Source organism: Salvelinus alpinus, chromosome 3 (genome assembly GCF_045679555.1).
Source record: "Salvelinus alpinus chromosome 3, SLU_Salpinus.1, whole genome shotgun sequence".
Classification (NCBI taxonomy): domain Eukaryota; kingdom Metazoa; phylum Chordata; class Actinopteri; order Salmoniformes; family Salmonidae; genus Salvelinus; species Salvelinus alpinus.
Window position 1 is genome coordinate 12,861,813 of NC_092088.1, and position 20,115 is coordinate 12,881,927.

Sequence of the window (20,115 nt, forward strand, 5' to 3'; positions counted from 1 at the left end):
TGGAAACAATGTTTCCTTCTGACCTCCTTTGCCATACTCCTTGCTGATATTCTGCATAGCAACAGGGACATGTGATAGATAAGCCTGACTTCTCCCCTCTCTGGACTCAAGGTGACTGAGGCCCATATGAGGGAGGAAGTGCACCTGCCAACACCAGAGTCAGAAAGGAGTCTCAACAGAAACTCAAGCCCAATGCCGAGGCTTAAAGAAGGATATTTTAGTACACAAGCATTAGTAGGGTTCAACAGAAAATTTCCCTCACAGTACCTTTGCCATAGATAAATAGCGTAAACTTTTATTTATATTTGCTGACACCCTGCTGTCAAATTTTGGCACCAGTAGAGTAGCTATCTAGCTATATAAACCACACCCCTCTGCAAACACGCCATGTTACCATTGGTGTATTAAAATTAGAGTTAAGGTGATGTCACCTTGTCCCTTAATAATTAATCCAAGTGTTTGACATGGGAAAGGGGACCAGTAACTTTATCATCAAGCTTTATCAATGTAGAAGCAACAGTCCTTTTTCATACCTGGGCAGCTGCCACTATCCAGTGGAACATCAGAGGGTTCATCTGCAGACACAACTGTCCTTCACTCAGTTCTGGGCTGCTCTGATGATCACCAGGAACACTAGCAAGAGATGACAGTGAAGGGTAAGATACACACGCACGTGTACACATACACACCCGTACACACACATACACACCCGTACACACACACATACAGGAAATAATCGGCTGATATGGTATTACCTGTTGGTGTTCATTACTCATGTTTATATTCACCTCAGTCATGGCTGAGTCAATAGGCCTGGTTCATTTTCATCCCAAAGAGACTTTGTATTCTGAGCAATTTAGTTGATTGTGTGAGAGCTTCAGTATTAGAATGAGTTCAAGTCTTTGTGTTGACAGAGTAAGTGTTCGTGGTTTTGAAATTCCTATCTTTGTGTTTGGGGAGAGCCGGGGTGTCCCTAACGTTGATCCGTAGGTTACGTGAGGTACGATACAGTCACTTCCTGTTTAGAGAGAATCCTGTAAATTCAATTGGAGTGTTCTATTTTCCATGGTTATTAAACTAGCATGTTATGAGGTTGGGAGTAACTTTATTTATGTGTAATTACATTTAAATTAGGGTGAATCCCTACTGTTTCAGAGAATATTTATTGACCAAGTTGTCCCCTCAGTAACTTACCTGGCAAGAACGGGTGACTGTTTATGAGTGTAGTTGTAGGAAATGTGTGTTTTTGATCCTATAATTGATCTTTGAGAAGAAAGGCATCAGGAGTGAATTGAAGTGAATGTGTAACCAGGTAGCCTGCTGTTCCCTCTCTGCATCACTGCCAGGTACATTCTAAAAAACAATGGGTTAAAAACAAACCGATTTGGGTTATTTGGTAACCCAGCGTTGGGTAAATATTAAATAGAACACGCGCTGTTTTTGTTTTTGAGTCTGGGTTGCATGATTCATTCCACATGTTGGGTTGTTGGAATCATTTCGGTGGTTTTATTCCCTTTCATGCTGGGTTGACTTATCCTTTTCAAGTTTGTACAGTGCAAATTAAAATGCTCCTTCCTTATATTTTTGCACATTACATATTCTTAAACTAAATTAATAACGTTACTATTTACATATTGTAACAAAGTGGCATCTATCCCAAAATTACGATATGCTCTAAAGCTCTTAAGGGACTTATACACTAGTAAAGCCACAAACGTGATAAGAACAGAACAGAATAACCAGAATTATATTTTCTATCACGGGTGGCCAAAAATAATGTCCTAAAAGCCACACCCCTTCTAAACTACGGCTCCAGTCTTCTGATCTGACCCGCTTGGTCACACATCATCAACAACCCAACCCGGTTATTTTTAAAGAAAACAACCCTAACTAAGTGACAATGCCTGCAACATGTTTTTATAGTGTAATGTGATGTGAACAGTTCGTGGTCACCTAAATATTTCAGTCACCTCCTGTCCTCGTCCAATTTACCTACACTTACCACCTATCTTCTTTCCATACCCATTCTCTCTCTGTTTCGTGTTCCTCATACACACGCACGCGCACACTCACACACACACACACTTACTGTCTTGGACTTTAACCCATATTACTGAAATAAGAGGCTGTGGCATCTCTCCTTCCGCTTGCCAGTTCTGCCTCCCTCTCCGGACTAATACAGGATTATTAACAGGTAGGTATTGCTTCTTTTATCAATAGGCTTTTTAATACTTGATAATACTGTATCTTCAGTTCAGGGCTGTATTGACATTTTGAGAGTTTAGAGGAAGAAGAGAGAGATGGAGGGAGAGGGTGAAAGCGAGAAAGAGGGAGGAAGAGTGACAGGAAGTAAGAGAGAGGATACTATGGACAATGTATAGGTTTTGCTTGCTGTTAAGGTGGATGATTTGTTGGTCATCTCATCTTCGCCCTTTATTTTTCTCTAATCTATGGTTGTTCATTTCATTTTTCTCCATGTGTAACGGATGTGAAATGGCTAGCTAGTTAGCGGGTACGCGCTAATAGCGTTTCAATCGGTTACGTCACTTGCTCTGAGACTTGAAGTAGGGTTTCCCCTTGCTCTGCAAGGGCCGCGGCCTTTGTGGAGCGATGGGTAACGACGCTTCGTGGGTGACTGTTGTTGATGTGTGCAGAGGGTCCCTGGTTCGAGCCCGGGTATGGGCGAGGGGACGGACTAAAGTTATACTGTTATACATCTATTAGAGCGGTTTAGTTTACTTTCTTTTCGCTTCCCCTTTGGGTGCTGGTTATTGAATTACTCTCATTGGGTGTTATTGTTTTATGGGACTTGGACTATGGACGCTGTTGTCATGATGACAGTCCAGGGAGAAAGAAAGAGAGGCTATCAATCACCTGGTAGAACTGGTGTGAACACTTAGTACCATGTACAGTGCCTTCAGAAAGTATTTGTACCCCTTGACTTATTTCACATTTTATTGTTACTTTTTGAATTCAGTTACAATTTTGACTTAAAACCACTGGGAAAAATCGTTGGGAAAAATGTACACGTTTTCACTTTGCCATTATGGGGTATTGTGTGTAGATGGGTGAGAAAAAAACATATATTTAATCCATTTTGGATCCATTTTGTAACTGAATTCAAAATGGATTAAATATATGTTTTTTTCTCACCCATCTATACACAATACCCCATAATGGCAAAGTGAAAACGTGTTCTAATACATTTTTCCCAACCAATTTTCCCAGTCGTTTTAAGTCAAAACTGTAACTAGGCCACCCAGAAACATTCAATGTCGTCTTGCAAAGCAACTCCAGTGTATATTTGTCAATGAACGATTACCCTGCCCACACCCCAATGGACATTCATTTTGATCATTGTCACAGTTGTAAATATGTATATGTTATTATAATTCTGTATTTATTATCACGCCTGTATTGTTGGTGCTTGGAGCTTAAGTATTTTACTGCATCTGTAACCCTGTGCATGTCATTAAATAAACATCCAATCTAACCTACCCATAACGATGACAAGCATACCCATAACATGATGCAGCCACCACCATGCTTGAAAATATGAAGAGTGGTACTCAGTGATGTGTTGTCTTAGATTTGCCCCAAAACCTATCACTTTGTATTCTGGACATAAAGTTAATTTCTTTCCCACATTTTTTAATAAGCAGTTTTACTTTAGTGCCTTATTGTAAACAGCATGCATGTTTTGGGATATTTTTTATTCTGTACAGGCTTGATTCTTTTCACTCTGTCATTTAGCTTAGTATTGTGGAGTAAGTACAATGTTGTTGATCCATCCACAGTTTTCTCCAATCACAGCCATTAAACTCTGTAACTGTTTTAAAGTCACCATTGGCCTCATTGTGAAATCCCTGAGTGATTTCCTTCCTTCCCGGCAACTGAGTTAGGAAGGACGCCTGTATCTCTGTAGTAAGTGGGTGTATTGATACACTTTCCAAAGTGTAATAAATAACCTCAATGTCAGCTTCTTTTTTTTACCCATCTACCAATGGGTGCCCTTCTTTGCGAGGCACTGAGGCGTTGGGAAAACCACCCTGGTCTTTGTGGTTGAATCTGTGTTTGAAATTCACTCAACTGAGGGAGCTTACAGATAATTGTATGTGTGGGGTACAGAGATGAGGTAGTCTTTCAAAAATCCACGTTAAGCACATTTTTACTCCAGAACTTATTTAGGCTTGTATAGTTACTGTCATTTCAGCTTTTCATTTTCGACTTTGACATTATGGGGGTATTGTGTGGAAGCCATTGACACAAAATCTCAATATTTTTTTAATTTAAATGTCAAGGCGTGGGAATACTTTCTGAAGGCACTGTATATTACTTGATAAGTAATGTTGAATTCAAACTCTGTGGAATTGTCACGACTTCCGCCGAAGTCGGTCCCTCTCCTTGTTCGGGCGGCGTTCGGCAGTCGACGTCACCGGTCTTCTAGCCATTGCGGCTCCACCTTTCATTTTCCATTTGTTTTGTCTTGTTTTCCCACACACCTGGTTCACATTCCCTCATCAGACTAAATGTATTTTACCCTCTGTTTCCACCATGTCTGTGTGTGGAATTGTTCTTTGTGTAGGGTGTTACGCTACAGGCTGGCTTGCGCTAGGTTTGTTTCAAACCTAGGTTTGTTTGTTTTGTTTATCCGGTTCATGTTAACATGGTTGTGCTTTGTGCTGCCTCGACTGTGCCTATGGGCGAGGGTATATATTAAAGTTCTCCTGTTATCACCCATCTCTGCTCTCTTGCGCCTGACTTCCTGGCAATCAGTCACTCACCCCGTTACAGGAATGGATGTATAGATATTGTCCCCATCATACCAAATGTGGTGGATTAATGAAAGGATTACGATACAGATACTCTAGTGGACTATCGCTTTTAATTACAACAGATGTTGCTGACACACGTTTAGTAAACTGACAGCACCCATTAACCACCACCCAGCAATCACATCAGCAAATCTCTCAATCAGGAAACTACATTGTCTGTGCGTGTGTGTGTGTATGCACCTCAGCATAAAACTGCAGTTTGTTTGTGTGTTTGTTTGTGTACTGTGTAACCCACACACACCCATCAATACACCTCAGTAAATCCATTAACAAGGGATCTACGTACATCATATCAGAAGAGTACAGGATGATACATTCACAGTGATATGAGGGAACACCTTTAGCTGTATCGAGCTCAGGCTGTAAACCATAAGATAAAGGATTGCATTCTGGACTCTAGTATCCGTGTGGCTTGTATTGTGGGCGGAGGGAAGGCAGCTGGGATATACAGCAGGTTGTGTTACTGAGAATAGGACTGGACTCTCTCTCTGTCCATAGTCTGTTTACCTGACGGACGTCTTCACGCCTCTCCTGGGCAAATAGAACAAGCACACCTGATGACAGGTACAGGAGAAACACCTGGAGAAAAACAGTTGGTTTATTCACAAGCTGGGAAATAATTGAATGGATGAAATGAATTGCTGATTCCTGTTTGTGTAAAGCTTTGACAGCTGTGTGTTCATGGGTTGTCCATTTGGTTTCTGTGTTATTGAAAGGAGGGGTCCTCACTGCCTATCAGTGTGCTCAGCCTCTCCTGATTGGATGAAAACTATTTAACATCATATAGATAGCTTGGGGCTCAACTCAGTCGAAGCTGTGTGTGTGTTTGCTCTCAGGAACAAGACAGAAATGAGAGGAGCACGGTGAAAAGTACCACCACCACCACAAAGACCCAGGACTCGTACTCTACAGGAATGGTGGGAGCTAACTACCGTTTGTTTCTTAACACCTGTACAATATCTATTCCAATTGAAGTATGTTATTAGATATACAATTCAGAGCCGTATATTTAAAAGGAGCCTCTGGTCTAATAAAGTATTCCTTCCTGATAATTCCCTTTTCCAGGATGTGGGAATGTTGGAGATTCCGGCTGAGCTATCGGCCAGACTACGCAGCGCAGCAGGTGAGTGAGAGCAGCGCTGGGAATGGAGAAGATGGGTTGAGGAGGGCTGGGATTGGCTAAAACATTTATCTGACTTCTTCTGCTCTGTAAACAGAACAGGTAAACAGAACAGGTAAACAGAACAGGTAAACGGCAGGTTGTTGCTGGACTGGACCCAAGGCTGCCATTGCCTCTGTCGCCTTTTCTCTGTGTGTGATTCTAGTTCTGTGTCTCTCCACCAGGGCGGCAGCACATATCAGGGGTGACAGAGGTGGCGCCTCCACAGGTGAAAGCACAAAACACCCTAATCCTGCCCCTCGATATCGACAGCTACCCCTTCTCACGATACGCCAACGCCACACTGAAGGATGGCTGGTGTCAGCCACAGGGCTACTCCCTCCAGCGACCTTTGACTTCTCTGGAGCCTGAAGACGCTCGAACCGCTCTGGAGATCCACAAACTGGTCAGTACTGGACACACACGGACACACATACAGATATAGGGACAAGAACACAGATGTGTACACTATGGTGCTGGTGTTATCTTAACTTGATGTCACCTCCCTCTATATCCCCATTATTCCCTCAGATACTGCGTTTTGCAGGGGACAGTGATCTGAGTGGCTGGCAGGAGCAGATGTTGGGGAACTACATTGTGGAGCAGGGCCAGACCAGACCCCCCCTGAGGGATGAGATCCTAGCCCAGCTGGCCCACACCACCTGGGGCAGAGAGTCAGAGGAGGTGGCGCTGCGGGGCTGGTTGTTACTGGCCTACTGCCTTAGTACATTCACCCCCTCCCCAGCCCTGGACAAACCCCTGCTCAAGTAAGCAGCCCAGTGAGCAAAATCATTTGTAAAGATGTCTTTTTTGGAGTGATTAAACATGTGATTTGTGTAGTACTAGAAGAAAAGCATTAAAATATGTCATCTCTTTGTCAACCATTATGTTATTGGTTCTTTGGTTTTGTGTTACATGTGCAGGTATGTAAGTCTGTGTTTCACTGTCTCCCCTGTGAACAGGTATGTAAGTCTGTTTCACTGTCTCCCCTGTGAACAGGTATGTAAGTCTGTGTTTCACTGTCTCCCCTGTGAACAGGTATGTAAGTCTGTGTTTCACTGTCTCCCCTGTGAACAGGTATGTTAGTCTGTGTTTCACTGTCTCCCCTGTGAACAGGTATGTAAGTCTGTGTTTCACTGTCTCCCCTGTGAACAGGTATGTAAGTCTGTGTTTCACTGTCTCCCATGTGAACAGGTATGTAAGTCTGTGTTTCACTGTCTCCCCTGTGAACAGGTATGTAAGTCTGTGTTTCTCTGTCTCCCCTGTGAACAGGTATGTATCTGATAATGGTCCAGGTGAATATCGTTCTCTGTGCCAGCACAAACTCCTCACCTCCCTCAAGTTACCCTCCCCTGCCTCCCGCCTCCACCCCCCTTCCCAGCTGGAGTGGACAACCAATCAGAGGAGAGGAAATATGGTGATGGACATACACACCTTCAACGGTGAGCCAGAGAGGGGTTATAACATGTACAGTCGTGGCCAAATGTTTTGAGAATGACACATTAATTTCCACAAATTTGCTGCTTAAGTGTCTTTAGATATTTTTGTCAGATGTTACTATGGAATACTGAAGTATAATTACAAGCATTTCATAAGTGTCAAAGGCTTTTATTGACAATTACATGAAGTTGATGCAGAGTCAATATTTGCAGTGTTGACCCTTCTTTTTCAAGACCTCTGCAATCCGCCCTGGCATGCTTTCAATTAACTTCTGGGCCACATCCTGACTGATGGCAGCCCTGTCAGGTATGCGTAAGTGGCTGAAAGGGAGTCAGGCACAGGAGAGCAGGTATTTTGTAGCACACGGAGCCTTTTATTCAGGCGAACCAAAAGCACACGGCACAATGAACACGAAATACAAAACGGGTATACATAACCCAGCGCAACCAGACTAACGTGCGCATACATCAACACAGATAAACAATACCACACAAAGACATGGGGGAAACAGAGGGTTAAATACACAACACATAATGAGGGACAATGAGAACCAGGTGTGTGGAAAAACGAGACAAAACAAATGGAAAATGAAAAATGGATCGGCAATGGCTAGAAAGCCGGTGACGTCGACCGCCGAACAATGCCCGAACCAGGAGAGGCATCGACTTCGGAAGAAGTCGTGACAAGCCCATTCTTGCATAATCAATGCTTTGAGTTTGTCAGAATTTGTGGGGTTTTGTTTGTCCACCCGCCTCTTGAGTATTGACCACAAGTTCTCAATGGGATTAAGGTCTGGGGAGTTTCCTGGCCATGGACTCAAAACATCGATGTTTTGTTCCCCGAGCCACTTAGTTATCACTTTTGCCTTATGGCAAGGTGCTCCATCATGCTGGAAAAGGTATTGTTCGTCACCAAACTGTTCCTGGATGGTTGAAAGAAGTTGCTTTCGGGGGATGTTTTGGTACCATTCTTTATTCATGGCTGTGTTCTTAGGCAAAATTGTGAGTGAGCCCACTCCCTTGGCTGATAAGCAACCCCACACATGAATGGTCTCAGGATGCTTTACTGTTGGCATGACACAGGACTGATGGTAGTGCTCACCTTGTCTTCTCCGGACAAGCTTTTTTCCGGATGCCCCAAACAATTGGAAAGGGGATTCATCAGAGAAAATGACTTTACCCCTGTCCTCAGCAGTCCAATCCCTGTACCTTTTGCAGAATATTTGTCTGTCCCTGATGTTTTTCCCGGAGAGAAGTGGTTTCTTTGCTGCCTTTCTTGACACCAGGCCATCCTCCAAAAGTCTTCGCCTCACTGTGCGTGCAGATGCACACACCTGCCTGCTGCCATTCCTGAGCAAGCTCTGTACTGGTGGTGCCCCGATCCCGCAGCTGAATCAACTTTAGGAGACAGTCCTGGCGCTTGCCGGACTTTCTTGAGCGCCCTGAAGCCTTCTTCACAACAATTGAACCGCTCTCCTTGAAGTTCTTGATGATCCGATAAATGGTTGATTTAGGTGCAATCTTACTGGCAGCAATATCCTTGCCTGTGAATCAATCAATCAAGTTTATTTTATATAGCCCTTCGTACATCAGCTAATATCTCGAAGTGCTGTACAGACACCCAGCCTAAAACCCCAAACAGCAAGCAATGCAGGTGTAGAAGCACGGTGGCTAGGAAAGCCCTTTTTGTGCAAAGCAATGATGACGGCATGTGTTTCTTTGCAGTTAACCATGATTGACAGAGGAAGAACAATGATTCCAAGCACCACCCTCCTTTTGATGCTTCCAGTCTGTTATTCGAACTCAATCAGCATGACAGAGTGATCTCCAGCCTTGTCCTCGTCAACACTCACACCTGTGTTAACGAAAGAATCACTGACATGTCAGCTGGTCCTTTTGTGGCAGGGCTGTAATGCAGTGGAAATGTTTTTTGGGGATTCAGTTCATTTGCATGGCAAAGAGGGACTTCATCTGATCACTCTTCATAACATTCTGGAGTATATGCAAATTGCCATCATACAAACTGAGGCAGCAGACTTTGTGAAAATTAATATGTGTGTCATTCTCAAAACTTTTGGCCACGGCTGTATATGTATATGTCACTTTTTCTGTCTTGTGTTGTGGTTCCATTTGCTCAGTGGGATTCTGGTGGTTCACTTGGCTGGAGTGTTGGTGTTTCCAGCACCAGGGTAGTATGCTTCATTCCCTCTCTCTCTCCATCTCTTACAGAGGAGAAGATGACAGCTGAGGTGGAGTCCTGGACCACAGGGGAGCAGCTGGCCTCGTGGCTGCTCCACTTCAGAGGGTTACCTGAGGCTCCACGGGGCTGGTCCGTGTCTCTGCTAGCTGATGAGGGCTGGTCTGATCTGGCTGGATGTGACTTTGTCTTGGACCTGTTGGCTGGAGCAGAGACTGATGCTACACTGGAGACCACACACACAGAGCCTGACTACCTGTTCAACAACGAGGGAGACGGGTGAGACTGGGAGGCACACAGACCCTGACTCTTTGTTCAACAACGAGGGAGACGTGTGAGACTGGGAGGCACACAGACCCTGACTATTTGTTCAACAACGAGGGAGACGGGTGAGATTGGGGGAACACAGGACCCCAACTTCACTCACTCTCTCTTTCTCTCTCTCTCTCTCTCTCTCTCTCTCTCTCTCTCTCTCTCTTTCTCTCTCTCTCTCTCTCTCTCTCTCTCTCTCTCTCTCTCTCTCTCTCCATTAGGATGATTACAACAGATCTAGATGGCTTCATCCCCCCGGCCCCCTCCATTCCGGCCCCTTGTCTCCACCAGCAGGACCGCAGAGACTACCAGCAGTCAGAGGGTTCTGGTCAGATGGACTGCTATCTGGATGACCTCTTTGACCCAATCAGGGACCAGGGACCAGGGGTCAGTATTTTACCCGAGACACTCTTTTCACTACACCATTCATTGTTATATATAATAGGAGGTGTCTGTGATTACCTGTGATTACCTGTGATTACATGTGATTACCTGTGATTACCTGTGATTACATGTTACTGGTTGGATTGGGTCTTCTGTTCCTTCGTCTTGGATACTGTGTTTATATTACTGTGGTTATATTACTGTGTTTATATTACTGTGGTTATATTACTGTGGTTATATTACTGTGTTTATATTGCTGTGGTTATATTACTGTGGTTATATTACTATGTTTATATTACTGCATGTGATGTATAGATTAACAAAACATTCTACTGTTGTGTGTTACTCTGTGGTGTGTGTGTGTGTGTGTGTGGGGGTGTGTGTGTGTGTGTGTGTGTGTATGTATGTAGGACCAGGAGCGTATGGCCAAGTTGAACAGGAGGATGAGAGGAGGAGGAGGGATGTATAGACCAGGTACTGTATCTCTCTCAATTACATTCAATTCAAAGGCCTCTATTGGCATAGGAAACATATGTTTACATTGCCAAAGCAAGTGAGGTTAGGTTAGGAAGTGCAGCTCAGTTTCCATCTCATTTTGGGGGCAGTGTGCCCATAGCCTGTCTTCTCTTGCGAGCCAAGTCTGCCTATGGCTGCCTCTCTCAATAGCAAGGCCATGCTCACTGAGTCTGTACATAGTCAAAGCTTTCCTTAATTTTGCGTCAGTCACAGTGGTCAGTTATTCTCTGAGGTTAAGGTTAAATAAAAAACAAAACCTAATTCTCTGTTTAGGGCCAAATAGTATTCTAGTTTGCTCAGTTTTTTTGTTAATTCTTTCCAATGTGTCAAGTAAATATCTTTTTGTTTTCTCATGATTTGGTTGAGTAATTGTGTTGCTGTCCTGGGGCTCTATGGGGTCTGTTTGTGTTTGTGAACAGAGCCCCAGGACCAGCTTGCTCAGGGGACTCTTCTCCAGGTTCATCTCTCTGTAGGTGATGGCTTTGTTATGGAAGGTTTGGGAATCACTTCCTTTAAGGTGGTTGTAGATTAATGCCTCATTTCTGGATTTTGATAATTAGCGGGTACCGGCCAATTCTGCTCTGTATGCATTATTTGGTGTTTGGCGTTGTACACAGAGGATCTTTTATGCATAATTTTTGCAGACCCCAAACCTCACCACCATAAATGGCAAAGGATTCTACAACTGATTCAAGTATTTTTTTGCCAGATCCTGGTATGTCGAATTTTATGTTCCTTTTGATGGCATGGAAGGCCCTTCTTGCCTTGTCTATCAGATCGTTAACAGCTTTGTGGAAGTTACCTGTGGCGCTGATGTTTAGGCCGAGGTATGTATAGTTTTTTGTGTGCTCTAGGGCAACAGTGTATAGATGGAATTTGTATTTGTGGTCTTGGTCAATTAAGGTGTGCAGGGTGAATACGTGGTCTGTCATATGATATTTTGGTAAAACACCAATTTGACTCTCTCTCTCACTCACTCACTCACTCACTCACTCACTCACTCACTCACTCACTCACTCACTCACTCACTCACTCTGTCATTATTTTAATTGCAATGTTAAATACAGTACCTGTGTTGCAGGTGTTCCAATGACAATGCCAGGCTATTCTATGGGTGAGTGAGGGGAGTAATTTAATTACACAAACATTCTAATCGTGAAAATAAGTAATCTATTTTCTCTATCCTGCATTATTCTAACAACGATCAACCCCCCCCCCCCCCCCCCCGAAAAAAAATGTGTCTCCCAGGAATGCCAGTGAACCCTGCCATGCAAGACTACGGGGCTCCAATGATGCCAAGTATGATGCCAGCTGCCCCCATGCCTATGATGCCAACCATGATGGCACCCCAGCCAGCTGCACCAGGCCTGGACCCCCAGCAGATGGTAGCACAGCAGCAGGCTTTCATCAACCAACAGGCCCTGCTCATGGTAAGGACTTGGAGACACTGGTGGAAAACTGGGACAAACATGCCATGATAACAAACAAACCATAATCCTACCCCTATCCTTAACTCATGTTCTTATGATATCACCATTTCTATTCTAACATGACTACACTTCCTCTCTCTCCATCGCTCTTTCTCTCCATCTCTCTCTCGCTCTCTCGCTCTCTCGCTCTCTCGCTCTCTCGCTCTCTCGCTCTCTCGCTCTCTCGCTCTCTCGCTCTCTCGCTCTCTCGCTCTCTCGCTCTCTCGCTCTCTCATCTCTCTCATCTCTCTCACTCACTCATTCCTCTCTCTCTCTCTCTCTCGCTCTCACTCATTCCTCTCTCTCGCTCTCACTCACTCACTCACTCACTCACTCACTCACTCACTCACTCACTCACTCACTCATGTCTCCTTCTCTCCTCCTCCCTCCCTCTCTAGGCCCAGCAGATGACAATGCAGGCGATGGCTATGTCCCAGCAGCAGACTCAGGAGCAGCAGCGACAGCAGCAGCGGCACCAGGCTAACCTTCGACCCGTCACACCCCCCCTCGCCCCCTCTCCCCCGGCACAGACACAAACACCCCCCCGAGCCCCTCTGCCGCTAACCACACCCAGCCAGAGGAAACCACAGATACAACACTACATACCTGAGGTATGTATGACAGGGGAGGGGTGTGATGCTAGTGTGTTTGTGCTCAATTCTGCTTGATTCTTTTTATCTTTTATGTACTTAGCCATTCCAAAAATGTGTAATTTCATTACAAAAGAAACACATTAACAACAACATTATCTTGTAAGCAAACTAACTATGTAAAGTGTCTTTGTTTTTATCAGCCGGACAGAGATGTGGACTTTGTCAGTCCAGACCAGCTGGACTCTTTCAAGGGCAAGAGAGAGTTCTTCCAGAAGATTGGTGAGTAGAGTTGGACACACCTACCTATTCAACTTCAGATAATCTGTAGTTTTCACAGGATAAAATGACTACCACTTGTCTTACCTTACACCCAGCTGCCTGTGCTGTCATTCACTCTGTCAGGTTCTCAGCCAAAGCCTCGCCCTGCTCCCAGTAGCCCCTCCAAACAGACCCTTCCCCGCTCCCCCTCCCCACCCCCAGAACCCAGGACTTGGCAACGTCCCGGAGGGAGCCCCCCCAAACAGACCCTTCCCCGCTCTCCCTCCCCCCTCCCACCCCCAGCACCCAGGACTTGGCAACGTCCCGGAGGGAGCCCCCCCAAACAGACCCTTCCCCGCTCCCCCTCCCCACCTCCAGCACCCAGGACTTGGCAACGTCCCGGAGGGAGCCCCCACAAACAGACCCGTCCCTGCTCCCCCTCCCCACCTCCAGCACCCAGGACATGGCAACGTCCCCCGTCTCCTCCTGCCAGAGAACCAGACCGCCCCAGCCCTCCTGCCTCCCCGCCCCCTCCCAGCACCAGAATCCGTGACATCATTAAACAGTACCAAAACCGCCCTGTCAACGATCCAAAACCCTTGAAACCAATCAGGTCAGTGGGACTGTGGATCCATCCTATATGTTTGAAGTACATGTCATCTGCTGTGTAGATCCCGCTGCATTAGCGGACATCTAACTCCCTCGCTCCTCTCCAGGGTTCCAGCACAGTCGTTTGTGAAGAAGAAGGATCCTAAAGAGGAGGCCCTTTCTATCCTCAGACATACCGGACCTGTACAACAGCAGAAGGTTAGAGCTGTGTGTACATCCATTGCATGCATTGTTGCCTAGCCCGAGACATGTTGGTGAGGAGTGTTGGAGCTAACTTATCCATTCAGTTACCTAGCCTATAGTAATTCTCTTCTCCCCCCGTCAGAGACAGCCTCCCCCCGCACGGCAGCCCTCTCCTCCCTCCACCAGAGGGCCTCACTCCATTTCCAACAACATGATGCAGAAACAGCGCTCCCTCGCCGACCTGTTCGGCACTCAGGGCCCCCCCGAGAACCGTCCGCCTGCTCCCCACGGGTTCGCCCCTCCTCCTCCTCCTCCTGCCCTAGTCCAACACATCTATGAGAGCTTGCCAGACCCCCCCACCAAGGCTGCCCCCACACTCAGTAAGTTAAACTACTTCAGCGGTACAGTACGGGCAGGCATGGACAGTAGTACTGTGTTTGTGTTTGCACTGTTGTGTCTGCACCGCCTGACCAGCCATAGCCTCAGATACACGTTCCATAACTCAGATACCGCAGTCACAACTCCACAGAGAAGTAAAGTAACTCACATTCTTTGTGTTTGGTGAGGAGTGTTAGATTTGTGTTTCATTGTTGGGAATTGTTAGATACTACTGCGCTGTTGGAGCTAGGAACACAAGCATTTCACTACACCCGCAATAACATCTGCTAAATATGGGTATGTGACCAGTAACATTTGATTGGATTTATTTGCTTGAATCCTTCTATTGTTCCATCTGGTGTATGTTAAATGGAGGGAGAAGGGACTGGTCACCATTTAAGACTTATACATAGATAAGCAATTGGCATCATTCATCCAATTAAATAATACATTCAAACTCTCCCATTCACATTTTTTTCATTATTTACGAATCAGACACTATATCAAAGGGAAAATTCAAACTGTTGACATCCTCCCTGTACAACATGTGTTTTATGATTTGCTCCAGCGCCCTCCCAATTCAAAACACCTCATCTCACAGTTTGTCTCCTTTTTCTCCAGCTACACAGAGGCCTCTACTGGTCATCTCAAGGAGACTTGGGGTAAAGAGTTAAATATTGAGCTCTCAGATGATCTATGGGGAGAAGCCCTGTCTAGAATTCATTCCTGTTCCATCATTGCCAGATATCAATGGATACAATACAAAGTCATGCATAGACTTCGTTACTCCAAAACTAATTTACCCCCAGGTCTCCCCACTGTGTGACAAGTGTAAAGCCTCAGAAGGTTCATGAACTCATCTTTTTAGGCTCTGCCCCCTACTTAATCATTTCTGGAGGAACATATTTGATTGGTTTTCAAAGGTTTATGAGAGGGCCATTGAACCTGAAGTGAAACTCGCTCTCTTTGGCTGCTCAGTCTGTTCTAAGATCGTGCTATGAGGAACAACAGGCTCTGATGTTTGGAATGGTGGCTGCAAAAAAAAGGATCCTCACAGAATGGAAGTCCCCCAACTGTTGCTCTCTTCTTGTCCCATGTCTTGCTTAAGCTATACTTCATTTCATATGTCTGGCAGCTGTGTTATTCCTTTGTTTGTACTAAATTGCTGAATATATACAAAATATACAACAACATAAAAACAAGTGATTTGATTCGTCCTCCATAGATCTGCTGTCTGGGGTGGAGAGTGTCCGCACCCAACTCCACAGGTTCTCTGCCAGCGTCTACTTCTCCTACTCGGCTATGCCTGGCAAACTGTTCCTACGCAAAGAGGTGAGCTGGAACTGCAGGCGAGAACATAGAACGGTCTGTATTGTTCTACAATGTGTTTGCATTATACTGTATGTGAATCACAATCATTTCCCTGTGTGTGTTCAGGTGTTTTACCCCAGAGAGAAGTTCAACCACCCCTACATCCTCAATCTCCTCTGTGAGCAGGTCAGTGTTGATTATTTCCCTGTGACCCTTTTTTATTCACTACCTCCTACATATCACACCTTATATTAATCTAAATCCGGGGTTTTGTTTCCCTTTCAGATCATGAGAGACACGTACTGTGACACCTGTGTGAGGATCTCCAGAGAGGAGAGGAGGAAAATGAAGGACCTACTGAGTGAGTCTAGTTGTTATTTTACCAGGGGAGTCTCGTTGTTTTTCTACCAGGTGAGTCTCGTTGTTTTTTACCAGGTGAGTCTAGTTGTTTTTTTTACCAGGTGAGTCTAGTTGTTTCTTTTACCAGGTGAGTCTAGTTGTTTCTTTTACCAGGTGAGTCTAGTTGTTTCTTTTACCAGGTGAGTCTAGTTGTTTCTTTTACCAGGTGAGTCTAGTTGTTTTTTTTACCAGGTGAGTCTCGTTGTTTTTTACCAGGTGAGTCTCGTTGTTTTTTACCAGGGGAGTCTCGTTGTTTTTTTACCAGGTGAGTCTCGTTGTTTTTTTACCAGGTGAGTCTAGTTGTTTTTTTACCAGGTGAGTCTAGTTGTTTCTTTTACCAGGTGAGTCTAGTTGTTTCTTTTACCAGGTGAGTCTAGTTGTTTCTTTTACCAGGTGAGTCTAGTTGGGGTTTTTTACCAGGTGAGTCTAGTTGTTCTTTTACCAGGTGAGTCTAGTTGTTTTTTACCAGGTGAGTCTAGTTGTTTCTTTTACCAGGTGAGTCTAGTTGTTTCTTTTACCAGGTGAGTCTAGTTGTTGTTTTTTACCAGGTGAGTCTAGTTGTTTCTTTTACCAGGTGAGTCTAGTTGTTTCTTTTACCAGGTGAGTCTAGTTGGGGTTTTTTACCAGGTGAGTCGAGTTGGGGGTTTTTACCAGGTGAGTCGAGTTGTTGTTTTTTACCAGGTGAGTCTAGTTGGGGGTTTTTACCAGGTGAGTCGAGTTGTTGTTTTTTACCAGGTGAGTCGAGTTGTTGTTTTTTACCAGGTGAGTCTAGTTGGGGGTTTTTACCAGGTGAGTCTAGTTGTTGTTTTTTACCAGGTGAGTCTAGTTGGGGGTTTTTACCAGGTGAGTCTAGTTGTTGTTTTTTTACCAGGTGAGTCTAGTTGTTGTTTCTTTTACCAGGTGAGTCTAGTTGTTGTTTTTTACCAGGTGAGTCTAGTTGTTTTTTACCAGGTGAGTCTAGTTGTTTTTTTACCAGGTGAGTCTAGTTGTTTTTTTACCAGGTGAGTCTAGTTGTTTTTTTACCAGGTGAGTCTAGTTGTTTTTTTACCAGGTGAGTCTAGTTGTTTTTTTACCAGGTGATTCTAGTTTTTTTTTTTTACCAAGTACGTCTCACCAGGTGAGTAAATATTACTGTTCTGAACTTCCATCCCACTGTATCTCCTCACGTTCTCTCCCTCCTTCCTTCTCTCTCTATTCTCCCTCCTCTCTCTATTCTCCATTATTCTCTCTCTATTCTCCCTCCTCTCTCTATTCTCCATTATTCTCTCTCTATTCTCCCTCCTCTCTCTATTCTCCATTATTCTCTCTCTATTCTCCCTCCTTCTCTCTCTATTCTCTGTCCTTATCTCTCTATTATCCCTCTATTCCAGGCAGTTTCCATGTGGGTACAAGTGTCAGCTTGGTCCAGGACGACACCATGAAGAAGAGGATAGTGATGGCTGCCAGAGACAACTGGGAAAACTACTTCACAAGACTGTTCCCTGTCAATGTGAGTTTTCTCCCTCTGTCTCTCTCCTGTGTGTTAGAGGCTGGAGTGTGTATAAACCTGTGTGTGTGTGTGTGTGTGTGTGTGTGTGTGTGTGTGTGTGTGTGTGTTATAGGGTGATACCAGCGGGGACACCCAGGTATTGGGTGTGTCTCATCGTGGGCTTCGTCTGCTGAAGGTGACCAGAGCATCAGGCATTAACCCCAAACACCTGATCCTGCTACGCAGCTACAGGTACTCCTATCCTTCAATCACAACAAAATGGAAAAGATGTATGAACTTTGAACTATGAATGATTAAGTGAGAGTGAACATCTAGTATGTGATGTCGGTGTATGTTCTCCCTGTGTGTGTACAGTAAGTGCTGTGGTTTTCTCTGTGTAGCTATGCGGAGCTGCTGTCGGTGAAGCTGCGCTCTGCAGACATGGTAGAGTTCAGTCTGAAAGAAGAACAGCTGCAGCTGCAGAGCAACAGAGCTGTTCAGATCACTGCTATGGTCAGTCTGTTCCACCAAGAGCTCGTCGAGGTAACCGCCCTCCTCTTCCTCATCTTAAATCATACAAATTGTTGTTTATATACACTACATGACCAACAGGAGGTGGACACCTGCTCGTCAAACATCTCAATCCAAAATCATGGACATTAACATGGAGTTGGTCCCCACTTTGCTGCTATAACAGCCTCCACTCTTCTGGATTTTGGAACATCAGCCACAAGAACATTAGTGAGGTCGGGCACTGATGTTGGGTGAATTGGCCTGGCTCGCAGTCTGCGTTCCAATGTAACCCAAAAGTGTTCGATGGGGTTGAGGTTAGGGCTCTGTGCAGGCCAGTCAAGTTCTTTCACACCGATCTCGACAAACCGTTGCTGTATGGACCTCGCTTTGTCATGCTGAAACAGGAAACTGTTACCACAATGTAGGAAGCACAGAATCGTTTCGAATGTAATTTTATGCTGTAGCGTTAAGAGTTCCCTTCACTGGAACTAAGGGGCCTAGCCAAAACCATTATTCCTCCTCCACCAAACTTTACAGTTGGCACTATGCATTCAGGCAGGTAGCGTTCTCCTGGCATCCGCCAAACCCAGACTTGTCCGTCGAACTGCCAAATGGTGAAGCAATTCATCACTCCAGAGAACGTGTTTCCACTGCTCCAGAGTCCAATGGCGGCGAGCTTTACACCCCTCCAGCTAACGCTTGGCATTGTGAATGGTGATCTTAGGCTTGTGTGCAGCTGCTCGGCCATGGAAACCCATTTCATGAAGCTTGTGGAGAACAGTTCTTGTGCTGCTCGTTGCTTCCAGAGACCGTTTGGAACTCGGTAGTGAGTGTTGCAACTGAGGACAGACAATTTTTATGTGCTACGCGCTTCAGCCCTCGGCGGTTGTGCTCTGTGAGCCTGTGTGGCCTACTACTATGTGGCTGAGCTGTTGTTGCCCCTAGACGTTTCCACTTCACAATAACAGCCCTTACAGTTAACTGTGGCAGCTCTAGCAGGGCAGAGATTTGAAGAACTGACTTGTTGGAAAAGTGGCATGCTATGACGGTGGCGCGTTGAAAGTCACTGAGCTCTTTAGTTCTACTGCCATGGCGATTGCATGGCTGTGAGTGAGATAGTGTCATCTCTGACATGGCTATGGTGATTGCATGGCTGTGTGTTCGGTTTTATACACCTGTCAGCAACGGGTGTGCCTGAAATAGGCGAATCCACAAATTTGATGGGGTGTCTACATACTTGTGTATATATAGTGTATATTTCCTGGTACATCTTACCGTATAGAATCTTTGTTGTGTATAACCTCCTACCAAACCTTCTCAGGGCTCGGATCATGTGATCGCCCTGAAGAGCTTTGAGACGGTCGACAAGAGCCTGCTCAACTTCCGCAAGGGTGACATCATCAAACTGCTGCCCATAGATGGCCTCAAACCAGGTGAGGTCATCAGTGACCTTTGACCTCTGTCTCTCTCTCTGTGACAGTCCTAACCCTGCTGTCTCCCTCTCTCTCAGGTTGGTGTTTCGGTTCCATTGGGGGGCGCTCGGGTCTCTTCCCCACGGACATCACTCAGCCGTCTGCCCCTCCTGACTACCACCATGTCCACCTTGACCGCCGCGACGAGAGGAGGAAGAGCATGAGAGCTCCAGCCCCCAGACCCACCTCCCACAACGGCTCAGCACAGCCCAGCCGAGATGGCTCCGTCCTGGGGTCGGCTCGGTCGGTTCAGGGTAGTGAGATGAATGACGTACAGACGTTCCTGATGACAGAGTTTGCCATGAAATACTTCAGAGATGCTGCCACGAGGTAAGAGGGTCATTTTAATTGAACCTTTATTTAACTAGGCAAGTCAGTTAATATCTAACCCAGACAACGCTGGGCAAGTTGTGCGCCGCCCTATGGGACTCCCAATCACGGCCGGTTGTGATACTGCCTGAAATCGAACCAGGGTCTCTAGCACTGAGATGCAGTGCCTTAGACCGCTGCGCCACTTGGGAGCCCAATTACAACCCTGGTAATAGGGTTGTACAATGTACAGTGTGTAATCCTATGTTTAGTGTTACAACTGTCTCCCATAACTACACAATCACCTCTTA

At 45.4% G+C, this 20,115-nt stretch overlaps 1 protein-coding gene across 1 annotated transcript in view; it reads left to right on the plus strand.

Annotated features, from left to right (window-relative positions):
• The window catches only part of LOC139569723 (unconventional myosin-XVB-like), a 33,539-nt gene that overhangs the window by 5,082 nt on the left and 8,342 nt on the right, over positions 1–20,115 (plus strand). The window contains 25 exon segments of the mRNA XM_071391114.1: positions 474–656; positions 5,672–5,752; positions 5,901–5,958; positions 6,180–6,400; positions 6,526–6,761; positions 7,267–7,436; positions 9,663–9,909; positions 10,164–10,329; positions 10,737–10,800; positions 11,924–11,956; positions 12,091–12,272; positions 12,710–12,922; positions 13,105–13,183; positions 13,307–13,402; positions 13,616–13,775; positions 13,879–13,980; positions 14,099–14,334; positions 15,558–15,664; positions 15,770–15,829; positions 15,929–16,004; positions 17,413–17,531; positions 17,644–17,762; positions 17,912–18,053; positions 19,345–19,456; positions 19,534–19,825. Of these exon segments, the coding sequence (XP_071247215.1) occupies positions 474–656; positions 5,672–5,752; positions 5,901–5,958; positions 6,180–6,400; positions 6,526–6,761; positions 7,267–7,436; positions 9,663–9,909; positions 10,164–10,329; positions 10,737–10,800; positions 11,924–11,956; positions 12,091–12,272; positions 12,710–12,922; positions 13,105–13,183; positions 13,307–13,402; positions 13,616–13,775; positions 13,879–13,980; positions 14,099–14,334; positions 15,558–15,664; positions 15,770–15,829; positions 15,929–16,004; positions 17,413–17,531; positions 17,644–17,762; positions 17,912–18,053; positions 19,345–19,456; positions 19,534–19,825 (3,554 nt within the window).